The following is an 18,574-nucleotide window of genomic DNA, read 5'->3' as shown; positions in this document are numbered from 1 at the left end:
TATCAAAATGTAAGGGCTTGTGTCAGTGTGTGAATGTTCACAGTGCAGGGGGAGAAACAGTTGTGTTGTGTTTACAGAGTGAAAATACATTATTTAGTTGCAGGGTAGAGTAATTCTGCTAATGCTGCTGCTGAGGATGCAGCATCACCGGGATACAGGACTCTCCTCCTCTCTCCTCCTCCTCCTCCTCTCTCCTCCTCCCTGGAAGCTGGAGGAGCATCTTCTCCCCGTGACGTCATGACAGCAGCATCAGCTGTTAGCTGCGCTTTAAGCCTTTTCGCCGCCTGCACCGCTGCCCTGCACAAAGGAAATATATGAGATCCCCTCTCATCCCTGAAATGGCGACACAGGAGGTACAGCTGAGCGAGACCCTAACCCACCTCAAGACGGAGTCGGACACGCTGAAGTCGAAGCTGGAGGAGGAACGAGCGAAGCTGCACGACGTCGAGCGTGAGTCCCGCTGAAAATGGAGAGGCCTCGGTTCACCCCTGCGTCTCACACCGGGACCGATCGCACTGAAATACGGCGATAAAATACCCGCGCGTGTTTATTCTGGGGGTTACCCCTCGCCGCATTTCACGGGGGAGGGCGTTTTCCGAGGCTGATTATTGATCCTAGTGGCCTGACGTTACCTCACATCTGACAGGGTGTTTGTTTGCCTCCTGATTTCACAGTCCAGCGCCTCCGTCCCAGTCTCCTCCATCTAGTGGTTCTGTCCAATGTGTCTCACCTGTATGTGATGTTGAGTGTAAACGTGAGGACATTAGAAACAGGCTCCTGGGGATGTGTTTCTTATGAGATGCTCATAAAAGCTATTTGAGGACAAGATAATAATCCCTCCACAGAGTGAAGGCCTGCTGTATGTTTAATCCCCACTGCTGCCAGCAATATTAATGGAGGGTGCATATACAGGAGAAGGGTTAATGTGATGGTCATTGTGTGTGTGTGTGTTTGTGTTTGTGTGTGTGCAGTACACCAGGTGGCAGAGAAGGTGGAGGGACTGGGTCAGTTTGTCATGAAGACCCGGAGAACTCTGAAGGGCCACGGCAACAAAGTTCTGTGTATGGACTGGTGTAAGGACAAGAGGAGGATCGTCAGCTCCTCACAGGTCACTCACTATAACTGGATCTGGACAGTCAGGTTGTAATTATATGTAATCTGCACGACTGTAGATGACATTGTACCTGTTCTTATTATTTGCAGGATGGAAAAGTGATAGTATGGGATGCTTTCACCACCAACAAGGTAACAGCTCTTCTTAGTATACAGATGTTTTATTTCTAACTGAAAATCATCTGGGGCATGTTAAAGGTCCTGTATGTTAGATTTAGTGACATCTAGTGATGAAGTGTCATGTTGCAACTGAATACCCCTCACCTCACCCTCCCCCTCCAAACATGAAGGAGAACCTGTGGCAGCCTTCAGTTGTCATAAAAACTCAAAAAGGTGTACTGTCAAAAAACATGGCTGCCTCCATAGAGGACCCGCTCCCGATGTAAATATAAAGTAATTAAATATAAAGAGCCCATTCTAGGCGAAAGAAAACAACAATTCGTGCAATTGAGATGAAACACACTTGTGAAAACATCACTAGGATTATTTTATATTCAATTTCTGCCAATAAATCCATTTCACCTAAATTGTACACACTTGATCTTTAACAAAAACGAGATCTTTAAAGGTATTTTCACATTTGACCCATTCTTAATATATGCTGCTTTTTTGCTCTTTTTTTTAAAGCCAGTGTTTATGATCCCTCGTACCAACCTCCTGAACATTATAGTCTATTAAGTTAAATTAAGTTATCAGCAATACGTTTCTCACGAGTGGGCTATAGTGTGGACATAAGTTCCACCAGAGTAAACCTTTCTCTGTCCTATTGATTTATTTGAGGGATTTTATCAGCTCAGAAAGGACGATAATCAGAGTTTAGAATTTGGTATCTACCAAAACAAAAGCAAAAACTAGTGCGAAATTAGAAAAATAAAAGACATTTTCAGTAACAGAGATGAAGCCAATGATTTTATAGCCTTTTAGATTCATTTCAGGGCTGTTTGATTTGGGACCCACAGATCCAAATCCAAGTCGGGTTGTACACAGTAATATGTAATGTTAGTATAAGTATATTAAAACATGGAAAGACAGCAGAAATTAGACACAATGAAAGCAAATATATGTGTTTAGATTGTAAAGTAGGAATGGTCAATGTAATGTGTTCATAAAATCCGAGATAGAAGGTTTGTGATTTTTAGGCAATTTTTAAAGGGTCGCAATAACTTCTTAGATTTTCACTGGCCCCAGTATCATGCAGCAAAATAAACTAGATAAGGAGCCATGATATCACTAAGAATTTCTCATATTTCTACAGCGACTGCCATAAGGGATAGAAAAGCTGCACAAAGGGTTTCCTTTTTATTGTTAAGAGAGAGGAGATTCTACCAAAACAATGTCTAGAAATGTATTTGAACAACCATCCCATTAATTGGGATTTTTATTTGTTATTCTGGACAAACTGTAACACCTCTATGGTCCAGCAGCTCTAAACTCTCCGCTCTGATTATGCCTAATGAATCTGATTGATCCAGTGTGGCTCATGCAGCTTTGTCTTCTGGTGTTTCATCAGGAGCACGCTGTGACAATGCCTTGCACCTGGGTGATGGCCTGCGCCTACGCTCCCTCCGGGTGCGCCGTAGCCTGTGGGTGAGTATCTTAACCACCAATGTACCATCTAAATGTGGTGCGTCATATTTTCGTTTTTTTGTGGGGTTCTTCTTTTTGTAAATTGGGGTTGTTTTTGTGTCACAGTGGTCTGGACAACAAATGCTCCGTGTATCCCCTGTCCCTGGACAAGAATGAGAACTTGGCTGCGAAGAAGAAGTCAGTGGCCATGCACACAAACTACCTTTCTGCCTGTAGCTTCACCAACTCAGATATGCAGGTGAGACTATCCCCAAAACACAGTGAATTCAATCAATAATCACACAGATCACTAAAGAAAAACAGAACATATATTTAGTTTTTCTGGTTCCAAGAAGAAAACACAGCTGGTTTTCTAGTAGTGACTTCTTCTCTCTCATTATGGAAGCAGAAGGGGCCTCATACTTTGTTAATAATTCACAGCAGCCAGTGGCTCCTGGTTTGATGACCTGGTCACATGATGCCTCACACAGCAAAGACCATTTATAGCCGTGCCTTTTTACTGAACTTCCTCTTCATCGTCTGCTTGTGTCAAAGATCCTGACGTCCAGCGGTGATGGAACGTGTGCATTATGGGATGTTGAGAGCGGGCAGCTGCTGCAGAGTTTCCATGGACACGCAGCAGACGTGCTCTGTCTGGACCTGGCCCCCTCCGAGACCGGAAACACATTTGTTTCAGGGGTGAGGACACGAATCCTCCCCGCTTTGTCAACTTGACTGAATTGAATCGATTTTGTCACATTCTTCATGATTTCTGTCACTGCAGGGTTGTGATAAGAAGGCCAATGTGTGGGACATGCGCTCAGGACAGTGTATTCAGTCCTTTGAAACTCATGAATCGGACATAAATAGCGTGCGGTATGTGATTATTATTTCTTATTATTCTGATGGACTTTTTTGTAGAAGAATGATGAAAACAGATTTCTCTACATATCAGATATATTGAAATCAAGGCTTTAAGGGAATAATTTGTTCCTGACTGTGTCTGTTTCTTTTTTTTATAGATATTATCCCAGTGGAGATGCATTTGCCTCTGGCTCAGACGATGCTACAGTACGTATACTGATATTATTTACTGATCTTAAAGGAAAAATTCCACATTATGGGAAATATGTTCATTCATTTCCTTGACGAGTAAGATGAAAAAATCAATATCACTGTCATGTCTGTAGAGTAAGCATGAAGCTACTGCCAGCAGTTGGTTAGCTTAGCTTAGCATAAAGACTGAAAACTGCCTTTTGTATCCAAAGCAGGTAAACTCTAAGAAATGAAGCAGATAATTTCCCAAACTGTAGAACTGTTCCTAAACTGTCCACTGGAGAGACTCCTGTTATTTACTTCACAAACTGCTCCTGGTAATCTAAGCATTTAAAACCCAAACACTGACTTCTGTTCCAGTGCCGCCTGTATGACTTGAGGGCAGACAGAGAAGTGGCCATTTATTCCAAAGAGAGCATCATTTTCGGGGTCTCCAGTGTTGATTTCTCTCTCAGTGGTAAGATATGTGCTCATTTTACTTCTCTGAATATCTAAGTTCAATACAGTTCCCCCTGAGGTTAAACATATTGCTTTTACTTGCCGTTAAATACATTTGTGTGTCTGTGTTTCGCAGGCCGACTACTGTTCGGCGGCTACAACGACTACACCATAAATGTTTGGGACGTTCTCAAAGGAACACGGGTGTCAATTCTGTTCGGGCATGAGAACCGTGTCAGTACGCTGCGAGTGTCCCCTGATGGGACCGCCTTCTCCACAGGTTCCTGGGACCACACTCTGAGGGTATGAGATGTCTGTTGTTATCGTCGGGTTTGACAGCTTTTCAGTCGGAAATCCTCTAATGACTCACTGTTTGTCTTTCTCAAGATCTGGGCTTAAGGATGAAGACACAGAGGAATAAGTGGTACACAGACCTACTGAAGACACACCAACGTTTCTGTTTGCTAGAGTACAATCACAGAGATAGAGACTCCATCTTGGTTGTACATAGAGCATATTAATAGCATTGTATATACTCCAGTCTCCTGGCCATGGTAGAGTTACATACTTCAGAGACTAATTAAACCAAATGGCACGCTTGTATTACAGTATGATTGAAAGAAAATTGCACAGAAATACTTATGGTTACAACAACTCGAGATGTAAAATGTATATTGTAGAAATTATAATTGGTAGTGACTAGCATCAGTCTAGGATAGAAGTGGCACAATAAAGTGATGTATTGTATGTTACCACAATTACATGTTTATTTATTTGTTTTTTGCACAAAAAAAATTGGAATGCAATCTGTGAAAGAAAATTACAAAATGATATCTGCAGGAGAAGCAGTAAGGTTTATATGAAGACCTCAGAGCTTCATTCTATCAGTCGTAGTCGTAGTGAGAGGTAGGGAATATGTGGTTTCTGTGTAAATGGGAAATATTGGAAAATCTAGGATAGTAGTGAAGATTGACTTGTCGTCAGTCAATATAAATTTGTCTGCAGCAATTAAAAATAACATTCCATATCAGTGAGCACTGGCATAAAATATTATGACCATAAATGCTAATCTGTAGTTTATCAAAGATGGGGATGGACAGCAAATTCACGCATCATTAATTCTCCAACTTCTGCTTTCTTTACAGTAACTCACGTGCCAATATTAATCTATTGTAAGAAAGCACATTTTAAGGTAAACTTATGATAGATGTTTTTATTTTCATTCATCCTGGTGATCTTAAAACATGCAGCTTACCTCTTCCTGCTGTGGAAGCCACTCACTACTGCTCGATGTGCACATTCAGTCACTGCAAACACCCTCAACCTCTGAACCTGTGGTCCCCCAGTAGATATCTACATACTTATATATGTATATATATATATTAGAATCCACTCCTCCTTTTCATGCAGTTGTCAAATGGCTGTAATTTCATATTTACTGTAATTATTTATTGTAGTTAAGTGTACAGTTATAAAAGGGTCTGTTTATCAAAATATTACAAACATAATAAACTGAGTTTTGAATATCATAACAATGTGTTTCTTTCTTTTTTTTTACCTTATCTTATACTTTCATTGTATAATCAATTCTGCAACTTCTTTCTTTCTTTCTTTCTTTCTTTCTTTCTTTCTTCGGTAAATCACATGCTATTGTAAGAAAGCACATGGACATCTGAACCTATATATATATCTATATATCAACATCTGTGTGTGTGTGTGTGTGTGTGTGTGTGTGTGTGTGTGTGTGTGTGTGTGTGTGTGTGTGTGTGTGAGTGTGTGAGTGAGTGTGTGTGTGTGCGTGTGTGTGTGTCTGTGTGTGTGTGCCTGAGTGAGTGTGTGTGTGTAATGTACTCCTCCTTTTCATGTCTAATGGCTGTAATTTCATATTCATTGTAAATATTTTATTTTATTATTACTGTTTAGTTTATTGTAGTTTAGTGTAAAGTTAAACAAGGGACTCATTCTTAGTATTATATATTTTACATATTGTTTATTTTATCTTTCACAATTTACTATGACTCTTTACTGCTGCAGTTTGTGTTTAGGCTTTTTTAATAAAGTTTTTCAAATTCAAGCGGAAGTGACGTCGTGAACAAGCCCTGGCTGCACTGCTGAATCAAAACAATGGCGGACAGTCGGCGCAGCGCTCCTCTCTCCTGGTCTGTTTAAAGGCGTCACAGCCGACAGTGAGTGTCTCTATGTGGGAGAGAGTCCCCGGGATAAAGAGGTGATTTGATGGTTGTGTTGTAGGACAGACAAACCCGCTGCCAAGATGAGCGACGTTGTGGAGAAGACCCTGACAGCTCTGCCCAGCCTCCTGTCTCTGGACTCTCAGCCAGGATCTGCTAAACTCTCCTCCTCCTCCAAACTGGGAAACCTCATCAGAGGAATCACCGAGCTGACGTCCAAACATGTGAGTGTGTTAGTTACAGCTGCAGCTCAGAGGAGCAACACGAGTCTCTGACAGCTTCTGATCATACGCTTTGGCTAACACGACCATGCTAACTGCAGAAGGTGTGTTTATGTTCTGTAAATATCCAGAAGATATCTGAGCTCCTAGTTTCTGCTGTTGTTACTATGAGGATGTTCAGCTGAAGTAACCAGTGATTGGTCTGTTTTATAAAGCTCAGACATCCACGTCATTACGAGTCAAGCTGTCAACAGACTCTGAAAATATTCTGGCACAAACTTGTATTATACACACACACACAAACTATAAATTTACAATGAACAAATGATATCTATAACACGTTTAAATGCCTACAGTATTTCTACAGCTTTTATTACATGTGTACAAACTGTATCTGTTTGCACAAAACGTTTTAACACATGTACAAATGATTTTTACAGCTGCAACATCTTTTTACACATACACAAACACACAAAGAATGCGAAAATGGAATATTATACAGAGGTGACACAGATATTTCACCTCACTCTTGTTCATGGTGTCTCCCACTGTCTGTGAGTCAAGGGACAGAGGAATTTGCTGTAGAATGTTTGAGAAAATTATAGTCAAAGTTTGCTACTTTTTCATTATGGCACTTATAACCTGCTCTTATTAAATATGATTAAAAACAAATCCTTGGGAGGTGACACAGATATTTCACCTCACTCTTTTTCATGGTGTCTCCCACTTTCTGTGTGTCAAGTGTCAAGTGATTTTACTTTGAAAATGAAAGGGAAAGTCAGCTTAATTTTCATTATGGCATTCAAAACTTGCTCTAATCAAAAACTATTTAAAATAATTCCTTAAGAGGTGACAAAGACATTTCACCTCACTCTTGTTCATAGTGACCCACATTGTCTGTGTGTCACGTTTTAGAAGATTTTACTGTAGAATCTCTGAGAAAATAAAGGAAAAGGTACTTTTTCATTATGGCATTAAAACTTGATTATATCAAATACATATATTTTGTCATCCTTGAGAGGTGACGCGTATATATTTCACCTCACTCTTGTTCATGGTGACCCCCCACTCCAAGGAAATTTACCGTAAGATGTGCATCAATTTTTCTAAGTGAGGCCGGCCTGACCCTTTATTCACAAACGACGGACCACTTGACCGCAGTGACACAACGTGAGGTACAACTACAAGCTGTGAAATGATAATTTCACAAGTACAAATTAGTCGTGACTCATTGTAAATATTACAGCACCTGCTATTTGACGTGAGAGAGAGGGCAGTAAAAAGAAGTTTAAAGATGAGTCACTAGAGGGCAGAATTGTACTGTGTCAGTTTGTTCTATGGTGTGATAATACATCCATTGTTTGTTCCCAGTTGACTGGTGAAGAAGTTGTGAAATAAATTTGACAATATTGCCTTAGTGTGGTACAGTCTGAATTGTAACGGTTGTTATATCACACTTGATAGCATATAGCCTCTTCTTTTTAAAGAGGAATTTGAAAATGTACATAGTTGTCAGGAAACACAGTCAATGATCTGTTGATCTGTACAAATCAAGACTACAGTATATGAAATGGCCATCAGTGCTAAAAAACTGTCATGACCGTAATATTTAAAGTCACATTGTGGATTTGTAGAAACATGATTGCCCTAATATATTTGTTATATAACATAACATACCAGATCTTGTCATGGCTAGAACAATACATTCCTGACCTTATCTCCTGTTGCCTTTTGTATTTCCCTGTACACCAGCCTTGATAGAGGTGCTGACAGAGGTTCAATGTTTGACTTAAAAATTATAAAAACATTACATTTACATATTTGCATTAAGTTCATGAATCTAGATTTAGTCTTAAATTTTTGCCTTGAAGGCTGTAATGTTTGACACAAGGCAGCTCATTTCTATGGCTTGGCACCAGCATACAGAAAATCATCATCAACTGTATTAAATCCATGAGGACGTTTTATAAGTTTGTTTGACTTACTCTGTTTTTTTTTTTTTATCTTTCCCACCTTGAAATATTCTGAAAGGTCACAAGGGGCATTTCCACTAACACCCTGATACGTTAACAAGCTGAAGAATGTTTCTATAACCTAACATGCTCAGTTTTCTTTAGACATTAGTTCTAACAACCTTGTGTGTTGTGTGTTTCTCTCGTTCAGGAGGAGGAGAAACTTATCCAGCGTGAACTAGTGTCTATCAAAGAACAGGTGTCCTCCCCCAACACCACCATGGTACGGTTCTTCAGATTTTCCTGTTTGGTTTTTGCACAAGAAACTAGATCATTCAAATCAGTCAAATGATGCCTGAAACTATTTATGTGTTTACTTCTTCCTTGGGTCATATTGTGATTCAGAGGCAGATGAAGGAGCTGATGGTGAGAGCGATCTACTGTGAAAGTCTGGGTTATGAAGCTTCTTTCAGCTACATTCATGCCATCAAACTGGCTCAACAAGGGACTGCTCTGGAGAAAAGAGTCGGTATGTTTGTCTGTATTAAGCTGAAAAGCATAGTCATTGCTTAGAATCGTTACCCATCGATCTGCATTACTCACTCAGTCTCACAAACAACACGATCAGCCTTCTTCATGTGTCATCACACAACTTTATTGATCCAAATATGGAAAAAAAAAAAAACTCCACTGAATCTTCCTCCGCTGCCACAGTCAAAAGTAGTTGTGTGTTATTTTGCAGGTTACCTCGCTGTGTCCTTGTTTCTGAATGAAAATCATGAGCTGCTGCTTCTTCTTGTGAACACTGTATTAAAGGTGGGTGTGAGTTTTTACAGCATTCGTCATCTTCAGTCCAAGTCTAAGAGATGATGATGACGTATTTTGTGTTTGCAGGACCTCCAGAGCACAAACCTTATTGAAGTGTGCATGGCTCTAACTGTCGTCAGCCAAATGTTTCCCAAAGATATGATACCTGCAATCCTTCCTCTGGTGGAGGAGAAACTCAATCACCCAAAGTAAGAAATGCTTATTGGCTTCCAGTTCAATTACTTACTTGTTTGTTTGTATGGTTAATGAAAGATTTGCTTGAATAATATGATTTTTAACCATTTCTCATAATGTATTTGTAGAGAAATCATTCGACGAAAAGCGGTGCTGGCACTTTACAAATTCTACCTAATAGCACCGAATCAAGTTCAACACATCCACAACAAGTTTCGCAAAGCTCTGTGCGACAAGGATCCCGGTGTGATGACAGCTTCACTGCACATCTACTTACAGATGATCCAGGTAGTTTGATTTTCTGGACTTGACTTGCCCAAATTAACTACTTAAAAAAAAAAAGAAACATTATACAGACATCGTGCAGTCTTCTCATGTGACGTACTTTTTGTTGTTTCAGGAGAATCCAGACGGTTACAAGGACTTGACAGCGAGTTTTGTCACCATATTAAAGCAGGTGGTGGGAGGAAAGCTGCCTATAGATTTTAACTATCACAGCGTTCCTGCTCCGTGGCTTCAAATCCAGCTTCTCAGAATATTGTCCTTACTTGGAAAAAATGACCAGAGGTAATTTAGAGTTTTTCATTTATTATCTAGACTGTGTTAGTCCACCATTTTCTAATTTGTCCCACCACATTTTTATCATGAACTGACATTTTTTCACACATTTTTACCATCCACGCAGACAGTCTGACCTCATCGTTTCAGCTGCAGCATCAAAGCAGTTCTTTCATTCTTTAGTCTGTGTACCTGTCAGAATCTGTTGTGCGTGAGAGTGACCTGTGTGCACCTGTTACTGCCATATATCTAATTAACTCTGTGGGGAATGCTGGGTAATTATTACTTATTCTGTATTCAGATGCTTTTGTGTGGTTTTGCCCTGATAATAAATTCTGTCTGCTCTTTGTTCACAGCACCAGTGAGATCATGTATGAAATCCTCGATGAGTCTTTACAAAGAGCAGAGATGAACCACAACATTACCTATGGTGAGTCACATTGAGAGCAACGTCTAATACATGTGTTTGCAATCGTTTGATTAGTTCCAGTAGCCACTTACATTCTTCTCTCTTTACTTCCAGCAATATTATTTGAGTGTGTAAAATGTGTTTACACAATTCATCCCAAATCGGACCTTTTGGAAAAAGCTGCAAAGTGCATCGGCAACTTTGTTCTGTCACAGAAGATAAATCTGAAATATCTTGGTAAGTTTAGAAGGAAACAAAGTATATATAATGCAATTAGTTGGACTCCACCGAGAATCAAGATGTTATATATAAGCTCTTATTTATCTGCTGTTATTTTAGGCTTGAAGGCTCTCACCTACGTGGTCCAACAGGACCCTAAACTGGCCCTGCAGCATCAGATGACCATCATAGAGTGTCTCGATCACCCTGACCTCATCATCAAGCGTGAGGTGAGACAAACAGTTGGCGTAGTCTGGATTTTGGCGTTACAGACTTTATGGGGTTACAGGAGTTGGTGCGTCATGTGTTATCTTGCAGACAGTGGAGTTGCTCTTTCGGATCACTAACGCCCAGAACGTCATGGTCATTGTGGACAAGATGCTGGAGTTTCTGCGCGTCAGTACAGATGACTACACTGCTATTGACCTGGTGGGGAAGGTGGCAGAACTGGCAGAAAAATATCCTTCTCAGTGTCAAATATATACTCTTTTAAAAAAATGACCATAGTTATAGAAATACATTGATCTAAATATTGAAATAACAGCTATTAACAAACCACCATACCTGCTGTAATAGTTATTATAAATTATACTTATATCTCCAACAACTACATCTTATATATCATTATAAATGTCTGTAAATCCACATCCTGTTTCTGATCATTATTAATTATTACTCTGGTAACTTTATCATGGTGTTGCAGTGGTAATTTCTTTACATTTTTATACTTCCTTGTTGCTTCTTCATCAGATTTCAACACAGTCCAAAGTCCATTATCTTTTTCTGCCAAATATGGCAATATTGAAATCAATAATCCAGTTCTTAAATAACACACTGATTTATTTTTTAAGATACCTTGTTTTTTTTCTATTACTTGTGTTGATATTTCCTATAAACATTATACATATGCACCGGACAATGAATGGTTCATCGAGACCATGAACACAGTGTTCTCAGTGGGTGGAGACATGATGCAGCCTGACATCCCAAACAGTTTCCTTAAGCTGCTGTCAGAGGGTGAGATAACCACAACCTAATCTGCGGTGTTCCCTGAGTTGTGACATAGCTGTTCAGTAATTGGATCCTGATATTGATTTGATTTTAATGCTTAACGTCTCTTTAATGGCCCAGGATTTGACAGTGTGGAGGAGGACAGGAAGCTGAGGGTGTTTGCTGTGGATTCGTATGTCTCTCTGCTGCGAGGAGAACCTGGCAAGCTGCCACAGCGCTTCCTCCAAGTCATCAGCTGGGTGAGTGCTGTTATATTGAGCACTTTGTATAAGTCTTATATAATAATAATGAGAGCAAGAAGGAAATATTAGTATGAGTATTTGATTTAGCACACCCCACTAATTACTTAATTTGCAGATGAAAAAAGGAAGAATATTGAAATAAAAGCATAGATAGGAATACATTATACATTTCAATTAATGCCAGTTAGCATATCTATCCATCCTTTATCTATATCACTTATCCTTTTTTGGTCATGGGGGCTGGAGCTAATTCCAGCTGACATTGGGCGGGATTATCATAACTGCAGGAAATAAATATAGGAATAGTCCATTTAGAAGCAACATTAGTAAAGCTCAATGCCAAAGTTCCTCTGGCAGATCATTTGAATAGTTTAGAGATCAATATGATAAAAGTCATGCCAGAGTCAGGACTCTTAGAATGAGAGAAGTGCCCGTTGAGGAGAGCTCAGTGATCTTATACTGAAGGTTCTGATGCACTTAAAAACATTTTTAATCAGAGTGTTTTGGTGGCATGTGTAGTTTGTAATGTGTATTTTTGTTGTAATTCTCTGTAAACTGATAACTGATAACTACAAACACCCTGGTCAGAATGTATGTCAGTACACATTCCTTAGCTGTGAGAAAGAATATGAATACCTACTGTCTCTGTCTGTAGTTTGTGAGACAACATGGCGTTTTGAGGGTTATTGTCTACGAGGCTACTTAATTTTATCTTCAATTATTAATTCTGGGACTCTGATTTTCCGGATAATCTGTTGTACTTGACATATGTGTTAAATTTCATTAATTATTGTCTTAAAAAGTCTGAAATTTAAATAGTTGAAACCTGCAGGAACACTGTTACTTGTAAGACACAAGGCAGTTCTCCTCTTTACCTGTAAAACCCTCCCTCAGACTTCGCCCCCTCTGTCCTCCTCAGGTCCTCGGTGAATACTCTCACTTGATGGAGGAACTTGAACCAGCCACAGTCCTGCGACTTCTGGAGAGGCTGTTGGATATGAAGCAAACCAGCAGCGAAACCAAGAGCTGGGTCCTCATGGCAATGACCAAGCTCTGCGAGGGCGGAGCAAGTGTTGCTGTCGCTCAGCAGGTTTCTGAAACATACATCAGCTCAATGGACACAGTGCTGAGACAGAGGGCTCAGGAGCTGCAGCACCTCAGCCAAGACTCTGAACTACGAGCCAGGGTGCTACCTCGAGACGCTGGCCTGGAGCCTCAAGAGGTAGCATACATGAAGGGCTGCAGAATTACTCTAATGATGTTTAAGTGTGTGGATTTTATGATTGCAATGTTTTCAAGTATTCATAGAATTGGTTCTAGAGATAATACAAAGACATTTAATTTGATTTTAAATGTCCACAAACACCAGTAAATGATTTGACTCTGGTAACCACAGCAGATTATCATCCATTTGAGGTTTCTTGTGGCACTCTCTCCTGGCAGAGTAAACTCTCACTATGTGATTGTGGAAAAAGAAACCTGCTTCCACTTGCCCTCCATGACACACACTCAATTAGAATAATGAAGGTATTTAACCATGATAATAGGGATCATTAATTCAGCCGTTTCAGTGCAGCTGTCTTAGCATGTCTGAGACACAACTGTGTTCAGTATCGTTCAGCTGGGAAGAGAGTAACAATAACTTTTAATACATACAAAAGTAATGTGATTTTTTTCTGTCATGGCAAAAGAAAGTGTTAAATGATATAGGTGTGTACTTGCAAACACTCACATTGACATCTTTGATTGAAATCCTGCAGAACTTTGCCAAACGACCTTTCCTCCTGATCAAAGGAGAAGTTTAGACTTGCTGTTGTGTTGCTGTTTTGTTTCCAAGGTGGATTCCTCGCTTTCGTTTCTGGATGGGTTTGTGTCGGAGGCGTTGGCTGCTGGCGCTGCTCCATACAAGCCTCCCCATCAACGGCAGGAGGAGCTAGCTCAGGCAAAAGGTAAAAACAGTTGAAAGCGATCAGATCATTGCATGTTTTGCACAATGTGAACTGCCTTGTTTTGAATTGTTCTGACTTGTTTGTCTCAGCGTTGAGCCTGGAGCCGTACGGCCTGTCCCTGCCCATCAGCATGGCCTCCTGCAGCATCGCTGACAGACAGTCTCCCACGCTGTTGTCCATAAGCTCTGGTCTGTCGGGTGACAGTACCGAGCTCTCCCACAAAGGAGGGTATGCGGACACACTGTGCATACCTCTGAATTATGTGCTTGTTAATTGTTTTGAACTCACACTGATCTGGTCTCCCTTTTTGCTTCAGCCCTACAACTCTGAAGTTGGACGGAGTGAAGCGTGTGTGGGGGAGGGACGGGTACCTGAGGGAATCTGTGGAGGAGGTTGCCCAGGTGGAGGTACCCAGTCCCCTCCGGTCACCCAGCCAGCAGGCGGGGGCTGAGAGCTCACACAGCCAGACTCCAACCCCTGATCCCGAACAAGATAAACAGCAGCTGGCTTCGTCCCTGTTTTTCGGCCTCAGCTCCCAAAGCCCCATGTGTCTGGTGAGCGTTTTACATTCTTTGTCTGTTTGAAGCAGAGCTGCACAATGTGGAGATGGGTTAAAAAGTCAAAGCAGAGTATTCCACACACACTCCATTACAAGAACTCACATTATTAACCCGATAGTTCTCAGACCTTCAGCAGGGAAAATTCATACTCAATCTGATAAAGATCTAAAGAAAGTAACAGGTTAAAAAAGTTAAGTACATGTGATGGACCCTGCAAATTACTTTCTCGATTCATTGATTAATCCTGCAGTTACAGATGATGTCAGAAAATAGTGAAAAATATTTATTTCCTCAATCGTAGCTTCTCAGAGGCTGAAGTGACTTATTTAAATTGCTTTTAACAGAACAAAAGTATAAAATCCAGAGATATTTAAGTTTCTCTCAGAAGTAAAAAATAAGAACATTTTTGATTCATCACTTTGGCTTTACATTAGATCTGCTTGGCCTGTACATCTTGGCTAATTGGATGCTATTGCAATGTTTTGACTGTTGAAAATTGACCTTGTTTTCCTCTCACAGATGGGAAAACCTGAGCCGACAGCCAATCGATTCAGAAGAAAAAACAAAGTTCAGGGCTCCTCCTCGAGCGCCACTGAGCAAACACCCAGCTCCCTCGCCTCTTCTCCCAGCACCGTGGACAACCTGCTGTGTGACGACCTACTGGACTCTAACATCACCTCAGAGCCGAGTGTTTCCTCGTCCACAATCACATCAGAACTCTCACCGGGCCTCACTGCGACTGCTAATGGCACCTGTGATGTCGAGGCTAAGTTAACCGACAGTGACGTAAAGGAAAGTAACCCCTCCCTTAGTGAGGATGAAGGTTTAGTAGCTGCTGATCCTGCTCCACATGAAGACCCAGACAGACCTGAAGACTCCTGTCTCAGTTCTCATCTGCCTGCAGAGCTCTGTGAACTCGGCCACTCAGAAATCACTCCTCTGTGCACAAACCAAAGTCTGGAGCTCTCAGCCTGTCATGTGCAGAAGGAGGATTCCTTGGTGTTTGTCATTTTCATTTCCAACTCCTCTGCCATTCAACAGATACTACTGGATCTTCACTCAGAACAACTAGAGGTGATATACTGAGCTAAAAATGACGAATGAAGTCTGATGCTCTCTTTAACAGTCTTTCATATTAAAGGCCATTTTATTTTCAGGTATCCTGTGTGTCTGACCGTCCAGAGGTGGATGTGAGTAGCCACAGTGTAGCAGTGTACCAGTATTCCCTGACTGTGAAGAGGCCTTCGGTTCATGTTGAAGTAGTCGGGATGGTTTCTTACCAGTTGTGTGATGGGACGCCTCAGACACTGCAGTTCTCATACAAACTCCCTCTGACCTCCTTCATCAGGTGACACATTTATGTTTTTTCTCCCCTGTCTGTTTGTTGTTTGTTTACGAGCAGGATTATGCAAAAACCGCTGAACTGATTTCAACAAAACTTTAAAGGATGGGAAAAGGGCCAAGAAAAAAACCATTAAGATTCTGTGTGAATCTGGATCAGGGGGCCGATTCACATTCTTTCACATTATGAGATAGTTTTTCGTGGCATTATCACAGACTTGCCAAGTATTCATGCATGGATATTTAGATGGACTGATATTTTTTAGAATTTTTAATCGGTGCCGATCTAAAAAATCTTGCTCTAGCAGATTTGAATGTGGTTTCATTGGGGGTTAGGCTTCAATTAGTTTTTTCTTTTTATCGATTATGATTCCATGATCTAAATGGTTCTGTTGGCTTAGCTATGAGGTTGGATTGACTCTACTGAGTGACATTCCAGTGCAGAGACCATTCGTTGCTGACTTTACTTTCATCTTTCCTGCAGACCCTTGACGGTGTCCACAGAGGAGTATGGCACAATGTGGCTCGACTTCTGTCACGACACAAAGCAGAATCTGACCCTGATCAGTGACGGTGAAGAGCCTCTCACAGCCACTCTGAATGTACTGAAGAGGAAACTTCAGCTTGGTGTCGTGGAAGTCATAGGTGAAAAGACATTTATAATTTATCTCTCACTTCTCTCATTGATCTCAACTTTATAAGTTTTTAACCACTTCTAGAATTTGTAAAAAACACGTTGATAAATATATACACAGCATATATAAGGTCACACAATACATCAAGATGCAACAAGATTCGTTGTTAATAATGGTTCTTGCTGGTTAACAGGTTTGTCAGGCAAACTAATGCAACATATAATTAGAGCACTTTCTAAAAGTATATTTATTTACATACATGTTTAAGCGTGCATGTACCCTTGAGTCTCTTTCTTTGTCTCTGTCTCCTACACTGTGTTTCTTGAGTATTTGATATAGTTGTTCAGTAACCTTTTTCACTTGGCTCACAGGGATGGAAGGTATTCTAGCTTGTCAGCTCCTCCAGGATCAGCCGTGTCTGATGCATTGCCGTGTCCACGCCGGTGTGCTGGCGGTGTGGTTGCGCTCTCCGGTGCCTGACCTGCCCGACTGCCTGATCTACCACTGTCAGAGAGCTCTGCAGGTGGACTGAGCCCCAACTGCACCAATCCATTGACACCACTGAGCAACCAGAACCTCAACCACTTGAAAAGGGAGGAACACAGACGTACACGGTGCAGAACAGAGAATGAGACATCTGATGTTGTCATCTTTACATCACAGTGTTAACCATTTATTTATCTCCTCCACTATGAGTTACTTTGGAAGATTTGGTATTGATTGTCCTTGGATTTTTGAATTTTATTGGTAGAAGAGGATCTCAACTGTTGGAAAGTCATGACTGGGAATAACTTCAGGGCTAAAAGAGTTTGTGTAACCCTGTGTGTTTCGGAATAATACTTAAGTCTTAAAACCCTGTTCAGATCTGGTGTTCACATCCGCCCTGAGTGATCTGATCACCAGGGGTCAGCTCTAAGTTCAGGACTGAACTCATCCAATTGTGTCCTGAATGTGTCCTGAGCTCCGATCACTAAGACCACATTAGGAGCTGGTCTGGGACACGTGGCCAAATTCTTTTCACTGTGTGAACGCAAATGTGTCCTGGGCCACATCAAACGACTGCTTACTCAGCTGACGTCTCTGACCCGCTGCAGTTTTATAATGTCATATCTATTTTTACGCTTCTCAGTGACCATACGTTGATTTGTTTGTGGCCACCGCCTCAATATCAACACTGATCACTGCATAATGATTGATACTTTTCTTAAATTGGTCAAATCTCTCCTCAAGACAGCCACAGAAGAATTATTCAGCTCCTCCTCACTCTTCTCGTTCTCTCTCTCTCTCGCTCTCTCCTGCTCGCTCATGCCGACACATTCACACAAACATCGTCATTGGACACGTCTGTAAACTCAGACTGGGTAAAAACAACATAATTTGGTCTCTGTGAACAGAAATGACAGTTGTACTTATTTGGGTATTTAGCCGGGAAGTGAGATCCAATCACAAGTGGTCACCGGAGACATATTCTGGACACGTTTTAATTCCAGGAGTGAGCCGGTGAACTTAACGCTGTCCACTTGTGATCGGATCTCTAAAGGATGGATGTGAATACCAGGTCTGAACTGGGTCATATAGGATGATGACAGGGCTCCAAATTGACTTGAAACCTTTAATGGTCAAAACATTGTGAAATGAATATTAAGTTTGAAATTTCTGTCGTGTCTTAAGGGAAAACTCATGAACTAATATCTGTGCCTTGGGTCCATATGCTACATAGTGAGAGAGGCAGCATGACAGCGACGCTCATTTGGATTTAAAGAAGACAAAGACTTAAAGGATGAATTTGTCATTTAGTACTGTAACTGAAAACATTTCACTGCTGTCATTAACTTAACACATTTTCTACTTTCTCGTCAACACATATTCAAGCAATACAGATTCAAATGAAAGAATAAAAATCCTAAAGTTGTATTTACTGATGTTATGTATCAGGTGTTTTGGAAGAACCACAGTGGAAATATTTAAATATCTTGTAAGGACTTAGACAAAGGATTTTACGACTCTTTCAAATATTATGCCAGCAAACTAATATTTACAGTTTGTTGTCAAGGAAAACGTGTTCCAGTACCTGAAGTTTCCTCAAAGCAAATAGATGTTTACATTGTTGTTT

The 18,574-nt window shown here is 40.7% G+C and overlaps 2 protein-coding genes across 3 annotated transcripts; both read left to right on the top strand.

The window, feature by feature from the left end:
• The first annotated feature begins 138 nt into the window (after positions 1–138).
• On the top strand, positions 139–5,705 carry gnb5a (guanine nucleotide binding protein (G protein), beta 5a). The gene is made up of 11 exons (XM_034587043.1): positions 139–450; positions 972–1,108; positions 1,204–1,245; positions 2,624–2,700; positions 2,806–2,938; positions 3,235–3,378; positions 3,464–3,555; positions 3,702–3,750; positions 4,096–4,192; positions 4,310–4,476; positions 4,561–5,705. Exons 1-11 carry the CDS (start codon positions 315–317, stop codon positions 4,570–4,572), a joined length of 1,086 nt encoding a protein of 361 aa, XP_034442934.1. The 5' UTR covers positions 139–314; the 3' UTR covers positions 4,573–5,705.
• A 520-nt stretch (positions 5,706–6,225) lies between these two features.
• On the top strand, positions 6,226–17,679 carry ap4e1 (adaptor related protein complex 4 subunit epsilon 1). Of its 2 annotated transcripts, XM_034587004.1 has the most exons (22): positions 6,226–6,332; positions 6,424–6,586; positions 8,747–8,818; positions 8,941–9,064; positions 9,278–9,351; positions 9,430–9,551; positions 9,666–9,825; positions 9,938–10,104; positions 10,452–10,525; positions 10,619–10,741; positions 10,844–10,953; positions 11,042–11,181; positions 11,628–11,740; positions 11,855–11,973; positions 12,896–13,198; positions 13,814–13,925; positions 14,015–14,153; positions 14,242–14,479; positions 15,005–15,559; positions 15,643–15,833; positions 16,311–16,471; positions 16,833–17,679. In XM_034587004.1, the coding sequence occupies exons 1-22, from the start codon at positions 6,298–6,300 to the stop codon at positions 16,991–16,993; spliced, it is 3,456 nt and encodes a 1,151-aa protein (XP_034442895.1). In that variant the 5' UTR covers positions 6,226–6,297; the 3' UTR covers positions 16,994–17,679. The 2 variants fall into 2 exon arrangements, with proteins under 2 accessions (XP_034442895.1, XP_034442896.1); XM_034587005.1 differs by lacking the exons at positions 6,226–6,332; positions 6,424–6,586 and having other exon boundaries at positions 8,767–8,818; positions 8,943–9,064.
• Positions 17,680–18,574: the final 895 nt, after the last annotated feature.

Source organism: Hippoglossus hippoglossus, chromosome 6 (genome assembly GCF_009819705.1).
Source record: "Hippoglossus hippoglossus isolate fHipHip1 chromosome 6, fHipHip1.pri, whole genome shotgun sequence".
Lineage (NCBI taxonomy): Eukaryota > Metazoa > Chordata > Actinopteri > Pleuronectiformes > Pleuronectidae > Hippoglossus > Hippoglossus hippoglossus.
The sequence above is the reverse complement of the archived record's forward strand: the minus strand, read 5'-3'. Positions and strand labels throughout refer to the sequence as shown.